The sequence below is a fragment of the Cibotium barometz genome, chromosome 66 (assembly GCF_041138505.1).
Source record: "Cibotium barometz isolate CiBa-2024 chromosome 66, ASM4113850v1, whole genome shotgun sequence".
Taxonomy (NCBI): Eukaryota; Viridiplantae; Streptophyta; class Polypodiopsida; order Cyatheales; family Cibotiaceae; genus Cibotium; species Cibotium barometz.
In genome coordinates, this window is record NC_141111.1 from 181055 (window position 1) to 197155 (window position 16101).

General features: G+C 37.3%; 1 protein-coding gene across 1 annotated transcript in view; it reads right to left on the reverse strand.

The window, feature by feature from the left end:
• Nucleotides 1-15308, reverse strand: part of LOC147602640 (uncharacterized) — a 41446-nt gene extending 26138 nt beyond the window's left edge. The window contains exon 1 of the mRNA XM_086797589.1: nucleotides 13962-15308. Coding sequence (XP_086653715.1) covers nucleotides 13962-15308 — 1347 coding nt within the window. The remainder of the gene's footprint in view (nucleotides 1-13961) is intronic.
• Nucleotides 15309-16101: the final 793 nt, after the last annotated feature.

The following is a 16101-nucleotide window of genomic DNA, read 5'->3' on the forward strand; positions in this document are numbered from 1 at the left end:
TAACACTTTTGATATAAAAAAATTATCCTTCATGCATGATATTAAAATTTAATTTCTCCATGATTATAATGAAATTCTTTCAATTAATCTAGGATGATAATTCCTAGAATATGGTAGGAAGTCCTCTTTTTATGCTTTGAATGAAATTATTTTATGCATAATTTTTATAAAAAATTTGCCATAGCTCCGCTGCTATGACTAATAAATCTCAATTTTTTCTAAGGGATAAAGCTTATCATTAAGGAAATAATTAAAATGATCTCTAATTGGATCATTAATCTATAGTGGATTGAATCATCAATATGCATAAACTAAAAGCATAGAAAAAAGCCATTAAATTGGCCTCAAGCATAGCTTAATCTTGGGTTAAGGAAAAGCTTTATGAAAAGCTTGATTTGGATTGAGAACGGGTCATGAGTATGACCATTTCTTGAGTGAGAGAGAGAATTTACATAAAAATCATTAGAATTTAAACATAAATAAAAATTAACTTCAATAGCATTTATTAACTTATGTAACTCTTCACTACTATTCAAACTTCAATAGTATTTAAAAAAAAACCATACCAATTAAACTTCTCAAGCTTGAGAGGGGTTGAGAAGAGAGAAACATTGAGAAATTATAGAAAGATCAATATTCACTAATTACCTTACAACTTGCTTGATTCTTTGTTCACGGTAGAGGCCCCCAACCAATCAATTGGTTAAGTATGTTGATGGAGCCACTAATGGGGATTGAAGAAAGAGGGAAGCTCCAAAAACTAGTGAATTATTAAATGAATTCACAGTTCTTGGCTTAGGTGGAGTAGAGTAACGATGCATAAACACTATATTTTTTTCAACAAGGGGGAGGCTTCTATTTATAGGAAAAATTGAGCTCCTAACCAAACAAACTGATTCTAGAATTTTCTAAATCAGTTTGGTCAATATTTGACCATTTTTAGGTCAGTTAAGCTAACTTTTTGGAACTAGACTTGAATGAGGAGAGAGGAGAGATGAAATATCTCCATTTTTATGAGTTTAAAACTCATTCAAGCATGTGAAATATGCACCTCCTTTAAAGAACTCCCCTTCCTTACATATGTGTCATAATGGAATCATTTTAATATTGCTCATAGTTTTTTTTTGCTAATAAACCTTGTACATTTTCAACTCTTCATCTTATGTGAAATATGCACCTCCTTTAAAGAATTCCCCTTCCTTACATATGTGTCATAATGGAATCATTTTAATATTGCTCATAGTTTTTTACTAATAAACCTTGTACATTTTCAACTCTTCATCTTATGTGAAATATGCACCTCCTTTAAAGAATTCCCCTTCCTTACATATGTGTCATAATGGAATTATTTTAATATTGCTCATAGTTTTTTACTAATAAACCTTGTACATTTTCAACTCTTCATCTTATGTGAGCATTTACTCATTTTTGGATACCCAAAATATCTCATATTTTTAATATTGCTCATAGTTTTTTACTAATAAACCTTGTACATTTTCAACTCTTCACCTTATGTGAGCATTTACTCATTTTTGGGTATCTTCTTTTTATAAATTTGGATTTATCTCTTCCCTACACATGGATTGATGCTATTGGCCCATAGGAACCTTAATTGGACCATAGTCTAAAGATTTCTGAAAATCTAGACCCTTAGACTAAGAACCTTTATACCTATTTCCAATTAATTCCAATTGCACATTGGAAAATTCTTTTTGAATTTCTGTTTCAGGGGAACTCATCTGAATTATAAGAGATATTTTTCTATCCCAAAATATTTAAAATCTGAATATTCTCTCTCTAGAATAATTTTTCTCTCTCTAGGCTAAAATAGTTAGCAACAGGGTCTTTATATTTCTGAAGAGGGTTGATTACAGGGGAAGATACTAGACATCAAAAAGGGGTTGGGGGAGGAATCTTACATTCTACCCCACTTAAAAAACGCGAGATGTCCTCATCTCGCAACTTGGGATAATTTCGCAAGATTCACGAATATGAGACTTAGAGAAAATTTTTAATCAAGATTAACCACCAAGAAACGTCTTAAAGAGAGCAAGATTCAAAATAAGAACAAGATTTAAACTTTATTCATTCTCGGAACTTATACAGTAAAGATAGAAGAACTCTTTACACTTCCATAAGCCCGTCCATCATATGATCACAAAAGCAGTCCTCACAAGCTGCACAAGTATAAGGTAACTCATCTATGGGAATGATTCTGTGGGTTATTGCTGCGCCTATCTCAGTGGTATGAGGTGTTCTAACAAAAGGACCTCTGAGAGGCAAGCCAAAAACGGGGTAAAGGCATATCTTCTCATGAGGAAGAAAACACGCCAGTAAGAAGACCCGCTCAGAAAACCCAGGATGCCTTGATCTCATGACGCAGTAGTATCGGGGACCCAAACCCAAAGCTTCAATAACCATGGCCAAGCGGACATTGTTACGAAAGTGCTGCTGACCCCAGGGTGTTACCCTAGTTATGTTTTGATAGGTCCGCCATTTGGTTTGCGCTACAGAAGTTCCCAAGTGAGGGAAAAGTGAGCACTCATACTGCTCTATAAAATCCTTCTTCACAGATTCACTTGCGTCTTGAAGGTGAGGAATCCTTATGGATAAAACTAGTTCTTGTTGCCAAGCCATGAAGGAGATTAAGAAAGAAAGGAGATCGATGGAAGTAAGATTACTATGAGCGACAAGTAAAAGTTACGACTTATATAAAGGAAGGAGCTAGCGTAACTTAGAAGCCAACGGTAACTTGCCACTGAAGTTTTACCGTCTTTCCATGATTTGGGTTTGACACATTTTTCTATAGAAGGCATTAAGAATTTTGAGATGAAGAGATAAAAGAAGCTTGTAGGCTAAGTCACCTACTTTCATTGAATTCAGATATAAGGCTCACAATATCTGGGGGATAACTTCATATACTCCCCAAGAGATAAAGAACTTCTTTTGGGCCGTACTCGAATGAAGACCAAAACCTTGATATCCAAAACATCGATTCTCACTTCTGAACTCATTGTTCTGAATCCTTAAAACAGGTGGGACTCTTGAGAAGTATTCTAGGAAAAGGGTCTTCCTTTGTTAAACAGAACTTTCTTTTATTTTAGAGAGGGAATAATTATAAGATCAGAAAGGGAGATTCTTACTCCTGTATACCTCTAAGGTTGGGGGAGGAATCTTACATTCTACCCCACTTAAAAGGTGCAAGATGTCCTCATCTTGCAAGTAGAGGACAACTTTTTTCCTTAAGATCCAATTTATTCTGGGGTTCCTTATATTCCGGTCAACCCAACAGAATATGGGGATAAATATCCCTTATATAGAATTCATCATTAAATAACAATTCATTCAAATCATATCATTCATATCTTTAACACGATAATGGTCCATTAGACCGAAAATTTCCTTCAGAACATTCCTCCACGGAATTTAAGTTAAGCAAGTTCTCAATTTGTCATCCCTTAACTTGATTTACCGTCTCAAGTATTAACAGTAGTAATTTGGCAACATAATCCACTAATCTCATAGTGATTTGCTGAATCATTTTCATCATTTATCATTACAGGGACTCGTCCCAATCATCCACATTGTGGTTTCGCTCACCTTATTACATTTCAACTAAATTTCAAAAATCATCATTTTTCAATCAGAATCCAAATCAATTTCATCAGCTCTCAAACAGAATTAAAAATCATATCAACCACATTCGAATTCATCATCTGGATAGCATTAACGCTTAAAATTTCAAGTCTTAGATTTACTCGTATATACTGTCAGTAAAGAGCTGCAGTATACTCTCGGTATATACGGGTAGTCACGGCCCTTGGAATTATAAGGTAAATACCATCATGTCTAGGCCTCAAGCAAGTCAGGGATTCTATATAATTGCGGTACTTCCATCTGAAGACCCAATTACCAAATTACGAATTTCAGTTTGAATATCAAATTGTATGAATTATATCACACAATTACAACCTTTTTGTGCTTCTTGATAAATTTTTGACATATTTGTCTTCTCAGTTGATCTTTATTAACCAAATGCTCTGATACCAACTGTGAGATCCCTGTTCCCACCGCGCAACGGATTCGGGGTACTAGCAGCGGAAGTAGCACTTCTTGCGCGAGGCAGGGTCCCACACTCGGGGCCTCGTCCACGGATATCCGGACAAAAGACTAATCCGTCGGTTTTTCCAAAACCAGACCCGGAAAAACTTCCCTTATCCGGAAGCACGGGCGATTCCACCAGGATAATTTTTACTCTAACGTAGTCAAAACTCTTACTGATCAAACAGATCCGACTGCATCTATAAAGATACTTGGTCAGATCAAGGAAGAAACTTGCACTTGGATCATTGGGATCAACGCTTTTTTCCCCACCAAGGAGGCACAGCCGTTGATTCCTATCCATAGAACAATTACTATCCGGGATTTACTTTATCTATCGTAATAACAGAAATTGAGTCTCGATTTACGGATCCATCAGTCCAGCCTAACCCCATCCGATCCCATGGGTTAGCCAACCGCCCAACCACTGTAGTGATGGGATCCAATTTGGAATTTGGTTAGGTTTTGTCCCGGGTACCAAGGAAAAGAGTTCCAAGGCCCCCTAGCCGGAATTTCATGCAAACATAAAACTAGCCACACCACTTACACACCCAATATGAAAATTGCCTTTTTCTTAGCATCAGCTAACTTTAAAACAATCCTTTAATGAAACCATAGTACCACTGATCACAATCTCCCAATTTATCCAGTTGATTCATAATTTCCCATCATTCCTTCATCAGAGTATCTATGGCATCATTGGCAACTAGAACGCTCACCACCTGTCCACACAGGGGCCGTTTCAATAGTTCCTAGCCCATAATACTCAACAATATAATCACTTATCAAGATGGACTCTCGTTGAAGATCAGCAAGATCAACCAACAGATCCATATAAAAGAGCCATGGACTCATCCGTTGAGGACCAGCAAGGTCAGTCAACCAGATCCATGCCCGGTTCCAGAAAACAATTCTTACTCCTTGTTCCAATATCTTCCTCGACGCACGCGTGGGTATCCTGGGCGACCCAGAGCCCGAGCACCGTATGGTCAGCACCCTCTAGGATCCTTCGCAGGTGACCTAGCGCTTCACTCATAGGCCGCTTCCTTGGTCCCTCATCCACCGTACCGGAAGCTCACCATTTTAATCGAACCGAGGCTGGTCAAGACCTCGGCCGACCTTGCTACGCGAGACGTCCTCCATTGACTCTCCGTCAGCAGTTGCAACTTTATCAGTTAGGTCTCCACGACCTTAATCACAAGACGGTCAAAATGCTTTCCCAGCATTCTTGACATAAAACAGCATTTACAAACAGTTTACAAATACAATTTCTATATTAACTCTCATTTTTCCACATTATCCCTCATGCAATCCACATTACTTATTCCACATTTCATTTATATGTGTACTCATCCAATCATATCATTTTCCATCTCTTCACTTCAGATTCCTTCACATCACATATCATATATTCACATCCATATCCACATCCATACATCCACATCCACATCCACATTCACATCCATACATCCACATCTACATGCTTATCTCCATTTTCACATCCTCATTTATACATCCACATCCCATATCCACATTCATACATACACATCCATATCCACATCCATATCCGCATTCATACATACACATCCATATCCACATCCACATGCATACATTCATTATCACGTCCTCATTCATACATTCATTATCACGTCCTCATTCATACATCCACATCCACATACATACATACATACATCCACATCCACATCCACATTCTCATTCACATCTATACATCCATATCTACATGCACATTCACATCCATACATCCACATCTATATCCTCATTCACATCCATACATCCACATTCATGCATCCACATCTACATGCCTACATCCATACATACACATCCACATTTACATCCATGCATCCACATCCACATCCTCATTCACATCCATACATCCACATTCATACATCCACATCCACATCCACATTCACATCCATACATCCACATCTACATGCTTATCTCCATTTTCACATCCTCATTTATACATCCACATCCCATATCCACATTCATACATACACATCCATATCCACATCCACATGCATACATACATCCACATCCACATTCCCATTCACATATATACATCTTTATCTACATGTACATTCACATCCATACATCCACATCTATATCCTCATTCACATCCATACATCCACATTCATGCATCCACATCTACATGCATACATCCATACATCCACATCCACATTTACATCCATGCATCCACATCTACATCCTCATTCACATCCATACATCCACATTCATACATCCATACATCCACATTCATACATCCACATCCACATCCACATTCACATCCATACATCCACATTCATACATCCACATCCACATCCACATCCATACATCCACATTCATACATCCACATCCACATCCACATTCACATCCATACATCCACATCCACATCCACATGCATCTTATCATATCTTATCACTTCCCATATCTTTTATGCATACCTCTATGCATGAAATTCAATTATGCTAAAAGTAACACTTTTATAATAAAATATTCAACTTTTATGCATACCTCTATGCATGAAATCCAATATGATAAAAGTAACACTTTTGATATAAAAAAATTATCCTTTATGCATACTTCTATGCATGAAAATTAAAAATGATAAAAGTAACACTTTTGATATAAAAATTTTCCTTTATGCATCCTTCTATGCATGAAAATTAAAAATGATAAAAATAACACTTTTAATATAAAAAAATTATCCTTTATGCATACTTCTATGCATGAAAATTAAAAATGATAAAAGTATCACTTTTGATATAAATTTTTTTTCCTTTATGCATACTTCTATGCATGAAAATTAAAAATGATAAAAGTAACACTTTTGATATAAAAAAATTATCCTTCATGCATGATATTAAAATTTAATTTCTCCATGATTATAATGAAATTCTTTCAATTAATCTAGGATGATAATTCCTAGAATATGGTAGGAAGTCCTCTTTTTATGCTTTGAATGAAATTATTTTATGCATAATTTTTATAAAAAATTTGCCATAGCTCCGCTGCTATGACTAATAAATCTCAATTTTTTCTAAGGGATAAAGCTTATCATTAAGGAAATAATTAAAATGATCTCTAATTGGATCATTAATCTATAGTGGATTGAATCATCAATATGCATAAACTAAAAGCATAGAAAAAAGCCATTAAATTGGCCTCAAGCATAGCTTAATCTTGGGTTAAGGAAAAGCTTTATGAAAAGCTTGATTTGGATTGAGAACGGGTCATGAGTATGACCATTTCTTGAGTGAGAGAGAGAATTTACATAAAAATCATTAGAATTTAAACATAAATAAAAATTAACTTCAATAGCATTTATTAACTTATGTAACTCTTCACTACTATTCAAACTTCAATAGTATTTAAAAAAAAACCATACCAATTAAACTTCTCAAGCTTGAGAGGGGTTGAGAAGAGAGAAACATTGAGAAATTATAGAAAGATCAATATTCACTAATTACCTTACAACTTGCTTGATTCTTTGTTCACGGTAGAGGCCCCCAACCAATCAATTGGTTAAGTATGTTGATGGAGCCACTAATGGGGATTGAAGAAAGAGGGAAGCTCCAAAAACTAGTGAATTATTAAATGAATTCACAGTTCTTGGCTTAGGTGGAGTAGAGTAACGATGCATAAACACTATATTTTTTTCAACAAGGGGGAGGCTTCTATTTATAGGAAAAATTGAGCTCCTAACCAAACAAACTGATTCTAGAATTTTCTAAATCAGTTTGGTCAATATTTGACCATTTTTAGGTCAGTTAAGCTAACTTTTTGGAACTAGACTTGAATGAGGAGAGAGGAGAGATGAAATATCTCCATTTTTATGAGTTTAAAACTCATTCAAGCATGTGAAATATGCACCTCCTTTAAAGAACTCCCCTTCCTTACATATGTGTCATAATGGAATCATTTTAATATTGCTCATAGTTTTTTTTTGCTAATAAACCTTGTACATTTTCAACTCTTCATCTTATGTGAAATATGCACCTCCTTTAAAGAATTCCCCTTTCTTACATATGTGTCATAATGGAATCATTTTAATATTGCTCATAGTTTTTTACTAATAAACCTTGTACATTTTCAACTCTTCATCTTATGTGAAATATGCACCTCCTTTAAAGAATTCCCCTTCCTTACATATGTGTCATAATGGAATTATTTTAATATTGCTCATAGTTTTTTACTAATAAACCTTGTACATTTTCAACTCTTCATCTTATGTGAGCATTTACTCATTTTTGGATACCCAAAATATCTCATATTTTTAATATTGCTCATAGTTTTTACTAATAAACCTTGTACATTTTCAACTCTTCACCTTATGTGAGCATTTACTCATTTTTGGGTATCTTCTTTTTATAAATTTGGATTTATCTCTTCCCTACACATGGATTGATGCTATTGGCCCATAGGAACCTTAATTGGACCATAGTCTAAAGATTTCTGAAAATCTAGACCCTTAGACTAAGAACCTTTATACCTATTTCCAATTAATTCCAATTGCACATTGGAAAATTCTTTTTGAATTTCTGTTTCAGGGGAACTCATCTGAATTATAAGAGATATTTTTCTATCCCAAAATATTTAAAATCTGAATATTCTCTCTCTAGAATAATTTTTCTCTCTCTAGGCTAAAATAGTTAGCAACAGGGTCTTTATATTTCTGAAGAGGGTTGATTACAGGGGAAGATACTAGACATCAAAAAGGGGTTGGGGGAGGAATCTTACACGCTTGGCCATGGTTATTGAAGCTTTGGGTTTGGGTCCCCGATACTACTGTGTCATGAGATCAAGGCATCCTGGGTTTTCTGAGCGGGTCTTCTTACTGGCGTGTTTTCTTCCTCATGAGAAGATATGCCTTTACCCAGTTTTTGGCTTGCCTCTCAGAGGTCCTTTTCTTAGAACACCTCATACCACTGAGATAGGCGCAGCAATAACCCACAGAATCATTCCCATAGATGAGTTACCTTATACTTGTGCAGCTTGTGAGGACTGCTTTTGTGGCCATATGATGGACGGGCTTATGGAATGTAAAGAGTTCCTCTATCTTTACTGTATAAGTTCCAAGAATGAATAAAGTTTAAATCTTGTTCGTATTTTGAATCTTGCTCTCTTTAAGACTTATCTTGGTGGTTAATCTTGATTAAAATTTTTCTCTAAGTCTCATATTCGTGCATCTTGCGAAATTATGGGAATGTGGATGTGGATGTATGTGAATGTGGATGTAGATGTGGATGTATAGATGTGAATGTGGAATGTGGATGTGGATGTATGTATGTATGTGGATGTAGATGTGGATGTATAGATGTGAATGGGAATGGGGATGTGGATGTATGTGAATGTGAATGTAGATGTGGATGTATAGATGTGAATGTGGAATGTGGATGTATAGATGTGGATGTATGGGAATGTGGATGTGGATGTATGTGAATGTGAATGTGGATGTGGATGTATGTATGTATGTGGATGTAGATGTGGATGTATGGATGTGTATGTATGAATGTGGATATGGGATGCGGATGTATAAATGAGGATGTGAAAATGGAGGTAAGCATGTAGATGTGGATGTATGGATGTGAATGTGGATGTGGATGTGGATGTGGATGTATGGATGTGGATATGGATGTGTATGTATGAATGTGGATATGGGATGTGGATGTATAAATGAAGATGTGAAAATGGAGATAAGCATGTAGATGTGGATGTATGGATGTGAATGTGGATATGGATGTGGATGTATGGATGTGGATATGGATGTGAATATATGATATGTGATGTGAAGGAAATTGAAGTGAAGAGATGGAAAATGAGGTGATTGGATGAGTACACATATAAATGGAATGTGGAATAAGTAATATGGATTAATGAGGAACAATGTGGAAAAATGAGAGTTAATATAGAAACTGTATTTGTAAACTGTTTGTAAATGCTGTTTGTAAATGGCTGTTTTATGTCAAGAATGCTGGGGAAGCATTTTGACCGTCTTGTGATTAAGGTCGTGGAGACCTAAATGATAAAGTTGCAACTGCTGAGACGGAGAGTCAATGAAGGATGTCTCGCGTAGGAAGGTCGACCGAGGTCTTGACCAGCCTCGGTTCGATTAAAATGGTGAGCTTCCGGTACGGTGGATGAGGGACCAAGGAAGCGGCCTATGAGTGAAGCGCTAGGTCACTTGCGAAGGATCCTAGAGGGTGCTGACCATACGGTGCTCGGGCTCTGGGTTGCCTAGGATACCCACGCGTGCGTCGAGGAAGATATTGGAACAAGGAGTAAGAGTTGTTTTGTGAAACCGGGCATGGATCTGGTTGACTGACCTTGCTGGTCCTCAACGGATGAGTCCATGGCTCTTTTATATGGATCTGTTGGTTGATCTTGCTGATCTTCAACGAGAGTCCATCTTGATAAATGATTATATTGCCAAGTATTATGGGCTAGGAACTATGGAAACGGCCTCTGAGTGGACAGGTGGTGAGCGTTCTAGTTGCCAATGATGCCATAGATACTCTGATGATGAAGGAATGATGGGAAATTTGAGAATCAACCGGATAATTTGGAAGACTGTGATCAGTGGTACTATGGTTTCATTAAAGGATTGTTTTAAAGTTAGCTGATGCTAAGAATAAGGCAATTTCATATTGGGTGTGTAAGTGGTGTGCCTAATTTTATGTTTGCATGAACTTCCGGCTAGGGGGCCTTGGAACTCTTTTCCTTACGGCAATCAAGGTCAAGTTGGAATCAACAAAAAATCAAGAGGAGCGTGCCAGATACATGGCACAAAGAAGGGCACACATGTTGAAACAAATGAGTTGTAGAAATCTATACTATGCTTGGAGGAGCTCTTCCGAAATGAACCCAAACAGGTATTTGTGTATTATACATGATAAGATGGACTAGAGCAAGACTGCCATACCACAAATTAAACCAGTTCCTAAATCTCTCAATGGGGTTGAGAGGCTTCCAGTATCCTTAACAGGAATGCTCACTCATGGACATGGACAAACAGCTTATGGTCACTTTGCCTTGGGGTTATGGCCAAGTGATCCCAACTTCACAATTTCATCTCTCTCAAAATGTTTAAGAAACTTAGAAAGAGGAGAGCAACACATGTATGGTGACTTGAGCTCACAAAACTCAGATGCTGAACCACGAACAGATCTTTTTGATTGTGTTTTGTCTACTATGGCCCTGTATCAGCATATGGAAGTACTGAAGGAGAGAAATGCATATTGCAAGCAGAGCATTGAGGATGCAGATGCAGAGACAGAAACAAATGTGGATATAGAGAGAAATTGTTCTTCACATGTGCAGTCAGTCTTTCATACTAACACACATGTGCAAGATAGGGGCAATGGAAATGCGTCAAGTTTAATGCCATCAAATTCAAGGACATTTTTTAAGAGATTGCCAAGGACGTTGTTGTTGCAACTTGACAATTGTGGTTCTGAAAATAAGAACCGTTATGTATTTGCCTATCTATCCCTATTGGTTGCACGAGGAGTGTTTGACATGGTGCAGCTTGGTTTTCTTATGGTTGGTCATACTCATGAAGATATTGATGCATTGTTCAGTCGCTTCTCTGAGAAGTTAAGGAAACAAACCATTTTCACATTTCCACATTTGATGAAGATCTTTAATGAGTGTGTTAGCATGCATCCAGCACCCTTTCTCCTACAAAAGGTGGCAGACTTCAAAGGCTTTGTCAAGGGATGCTTACATGATGGAGCCGATAGCTTGATTGGACATTCAAAGCCATTGCAATTCAGGTTTTATATGAGTGATGGAATACCTTTGATGCAATACAAAGTACACCCCAAAAATGTTGATTGGTTACCAGAAAGCGGTATAGAGTTATGGAAGAGAAATGACTAGGGAGGACCCAAGCTTCCTGAAGGTTTTCCAAAAGTATTGCCACCCTTTGAGTATGTTAAGGAAAATGAGAAGGTTGTGGAGGGCTTAAAAAAACATGTCAATTGGTGGAAAGAGCACTTGCAAGAGAAAGGAGACCAAAGTGGATCAATCCGGTCCTTGCCTATTGGGAGAATCTTATGCTAAACATGCAAACCCCTAGTGCAAGGGAAGACATTGGATTTTATGACTTTTGGCCAAGGAGTGTATGCAAAAAAGCTAAGCCTCTTAACCTTCAAGTGGAGGATAATGTAGATGAAGGGTTTGATGTAAATGAGGACCATTATTGTGGTCCAATGCGCAACAAACCTGCTGAAGAGTTCAACCCGACTCTTGATGTGTCTAAAGGAGATTTTGCGCTTGTACAACCTTGTGATGCAAATTACCCAATATGGTTGGGAGTGACAACAAGTGATGTTGATCAAAACAACAACTCGATAAACTACCTACAAGTTCAGATACAATATTGGGCACCAATTTCAAAGAAGAAGAATGCAAGTGATGTGGAGGTTTATAAGGATTGCTGGAACAAGTATTGGCGAGAGAACAGAAATGATCCTCAGCGCTGGGAAGATACTAGCTGCATCATTTGGGCATGGAAGCCCAAGGGTAGACGACTTCCAGAGAAAATCAAGATTCCAAAGGCTATAATACTGAAGGCCAAACAGAATCAATTGAATCAACATGTCAGTGCAGTTGAGCAAGAATAATTTGTTAGCATATGGGCAACTAGCTTCGTAATCTTTTAGCAATGTTGTATGAAGCTACCAAACTCATAGTTCGATCATTATTCAGATTGTAAGGCTTTCTTAAGCTTTTAGATTTATGGTTCACCCATTGTTCAAGAATTTTGATTCAATACAGATGGTGATTTTTTTAATTCTATCACCTAGACTTTCTTACAACTTAAAGTTACATTGAATATCCTTTCTTTGTTAAAATTTCTGTATTTGATGGTCAATTGGAGGCTATGTGATATAAACAAGCTTAATTCCTGGTGTGCAGGCAAATTTACATCCCACCACCAACATCATATACACTTGTTACAAATGTACAATAGTATATAAATCATATCGCATTATTCAAATGCTTGTTGAGAACATCCAATAATAAATCTTGCAGATCGTACAGTAAACATTGTATTGGATCTAACAACAAAGAATGCTTGTTGAGAACATCCAATAATAAATCTTGCATATCGCACAGTAAACATTGTATTGGATCTAACAAAGAATTGTCCCAAAATTGTGCATATTTCCCAAAATTCCTAAATTTGAGTTAAATGGATGTATGCACGTAGATGTGGATGTATGGATGTGAATATGAATGTGGATGTATGGATGTATGCATGTAGATGTGGATGTATGGATGTGGATGTATAGATGTGAATGTGAATGTGGATGTGGATGTATGGATGTGTATGTATGAATGCGGATATGGGATGTATGGATGTGTATGGATGAATGTGGATGTGTATGTATGAATGCGGATATGGGATTGGATGTATGATGTGGATGTACGAACATGGATGTGTATGTAGAATAATGAATGTGAATGTGTATGTGAAATAATGTGTCGTCGATATGAGTGAATGGATGAGAATGAGTACACATATGAATGGAATGTGGAATAAGTAATGTGGACTGAGGAGGGATAATGTGGAAAGACGAAAGTTCGATATAGAAACTGTATTTTGTGACCTGTTTGTAAATGACTGTTTTATGTCAAGAATGCTGGGGAAGCATTTTGACCGTCTTGTGGATTAAGGTCATGGAGACCAATCTAATAAAGTTGCAACTGCTGACGGAGAGTCAATGGAGGACGTCTCGCGTAGCCAGGTCGCGACCCAGGTCTTGACCAGCCTCAGTTCGATTTAAATGGTGAGCTTCCGGTACGGTGGATGAGGGACCAAGGAAGCGGCCTACAATTGCTACATGATTCAAAGTCACAAGCTCTCTACCAAGTACCAACCTCCTAGATGCACTATCCAAAGGATTGATAAGTTTCTTTCCATTATGGATATAGTCTTGATCATGCAAACCACTGATACTCCCATCAAATGTGATGTGTGCTGTAAAGGGCCAACCCTTCCAAGGAATGCACAACCAGGGACCTTGACAAGAAGAGTAATCTTGCAACATCAACTTTCTGCGCCTACTATCCCCATCTGAAGCATGTCCTATCAATGGACCTACCACATCCCTTAGAAAAATGTTCCAAGAAAGCTGAATGCTCTCCCACTGTTCTCTGACAAACATGGAATCAAACCTATTACATGTCAATTGCACCAATATAACTAGCTTTGGCAAGAATTCAAGAAGAGGATTCACTATCAATACCCTTGCATAATGAGCAATCACATTATGTTGAAAAGCGTCCACAACTCTAAGATATCCATCTTGACCATCACCAACTTGCACGACAAAGTCTGGAATGCAAGTGTGTTCTAGCTTTTTACCACAAAAGCCAACCAAATTATCATCACGTGCCACCCATCTCACCATTCTTTTCACAACTGTTTCATCCTCAGCTAGAAGAACTGGCACACTACCCAAGGGTATACCTTTCTTCATCATGTGACAAGTGTAAACTTCTCTTGCATGTTGAAATATATCCTCTTGTAAACCAGTTCGAAAGAAAAGTGCTTTTCTTGTGGACCTCATTGTGGTGGACATGTGTGGACCTCCAAGGTTAAGTGATAAGAAATTATGCAACCTTGTCCCTCCCCATATCTTGACAGTCTCAAATAATTCCTTTGTTGTATTGGAATATCTCTTCCCTTGACCTACTCTTGAAATGTTTTGTGAAATGTCAACAAAGAAGTTCCACAATGCCTTCTTTCCCTCAAACAGACCTAGCTCATGAGCATTGATTATATCTTGACAAAATTTTCTAACATCTTTCCTCACCATGGCTTCCATAGTGCTCTCCCGAAGACTTCTAACCTTCACGCTCAATGCAACAACTTCAGTTCTTGTGAATGCTATCTCCTTCTTCAATACCCGAACCATTGTGGACTTTGTTTTTGCTACTCTCAATAACTCTAAATGAGTCAAATAATCTAACCGTCTACCACCTCCTGTGTCTCTTGATCCACGAGTGTCTGAAGATCGAATTTGTCGATACACTCGCATGCGAAAGTCTCGTTCTTTAGGAATAGTAGCACATGCACCACATTGCAAATTATCAAAGTATGTTCCCTCCAAACATATCCGCTTGCAATCCTTATGACGGAAAGTGCCATTAATTTCAATGAACTCTGTTGTCCCCATCATAATTGTTGCCTTAGTTGCTGGCTCATTGTGCCATTTGCCACCTCCCTTACTATCATCCAAAAAGGGCTTCAAGTCAACCACATTCCCATCATAGTTATATGACCCTTGCCAAAAACCCCAACACAAGGTTGCAAGCAAGCTACTCCCTATGAGCAAAGGAGGAATCTGTTAAGTTCCCAATAGACTTGATGGAGAGAGAGCCAAAAGCCATATGACTAGCTACACCTAACATCTCTATAAAAAAACAGAAATAGTGATTGAAAATAGAAGCTTGAAAATTTGCCTAATGGAGAGAGAGCCAAAAGCCATATGACTAGCTACACCTAACATCTCTATAAAAAATCAAAAATAATGATTGAAAATAGAAGCATATGAGAAATACCTGATGGCTTTCGTGATGCATTGGCAGTTTGCAAGGTGTCATTGTCTATAAGAAAACATTACAATAGAGCATAAGAAAAAATGTTCACTTGGAAAATACAAAACTGATGGAAAACACAGCTAGAACATGTGAGTTTTACCTTTAGCGGAACATTTCTTGAAAAAACCACTTAGATCTCTTTGCTTCTTATCTATAATTGTCACCTTGGATGGGCGACCACCAGCCCTCTTCACTTGATTACTAGAATCAATGCCACTAGCCTTTGTGATATGTAGCTTGGATTTCATATGCTCAATCATGCATTGTCGTAGAGATCCTGTCTTTGGAAATAGTGGTATCCACTTGTTATCTAGCATGCAGCTTATATAGACTTTTGATAGAGTGCTATAATCTCCAATAGTCTCTGTT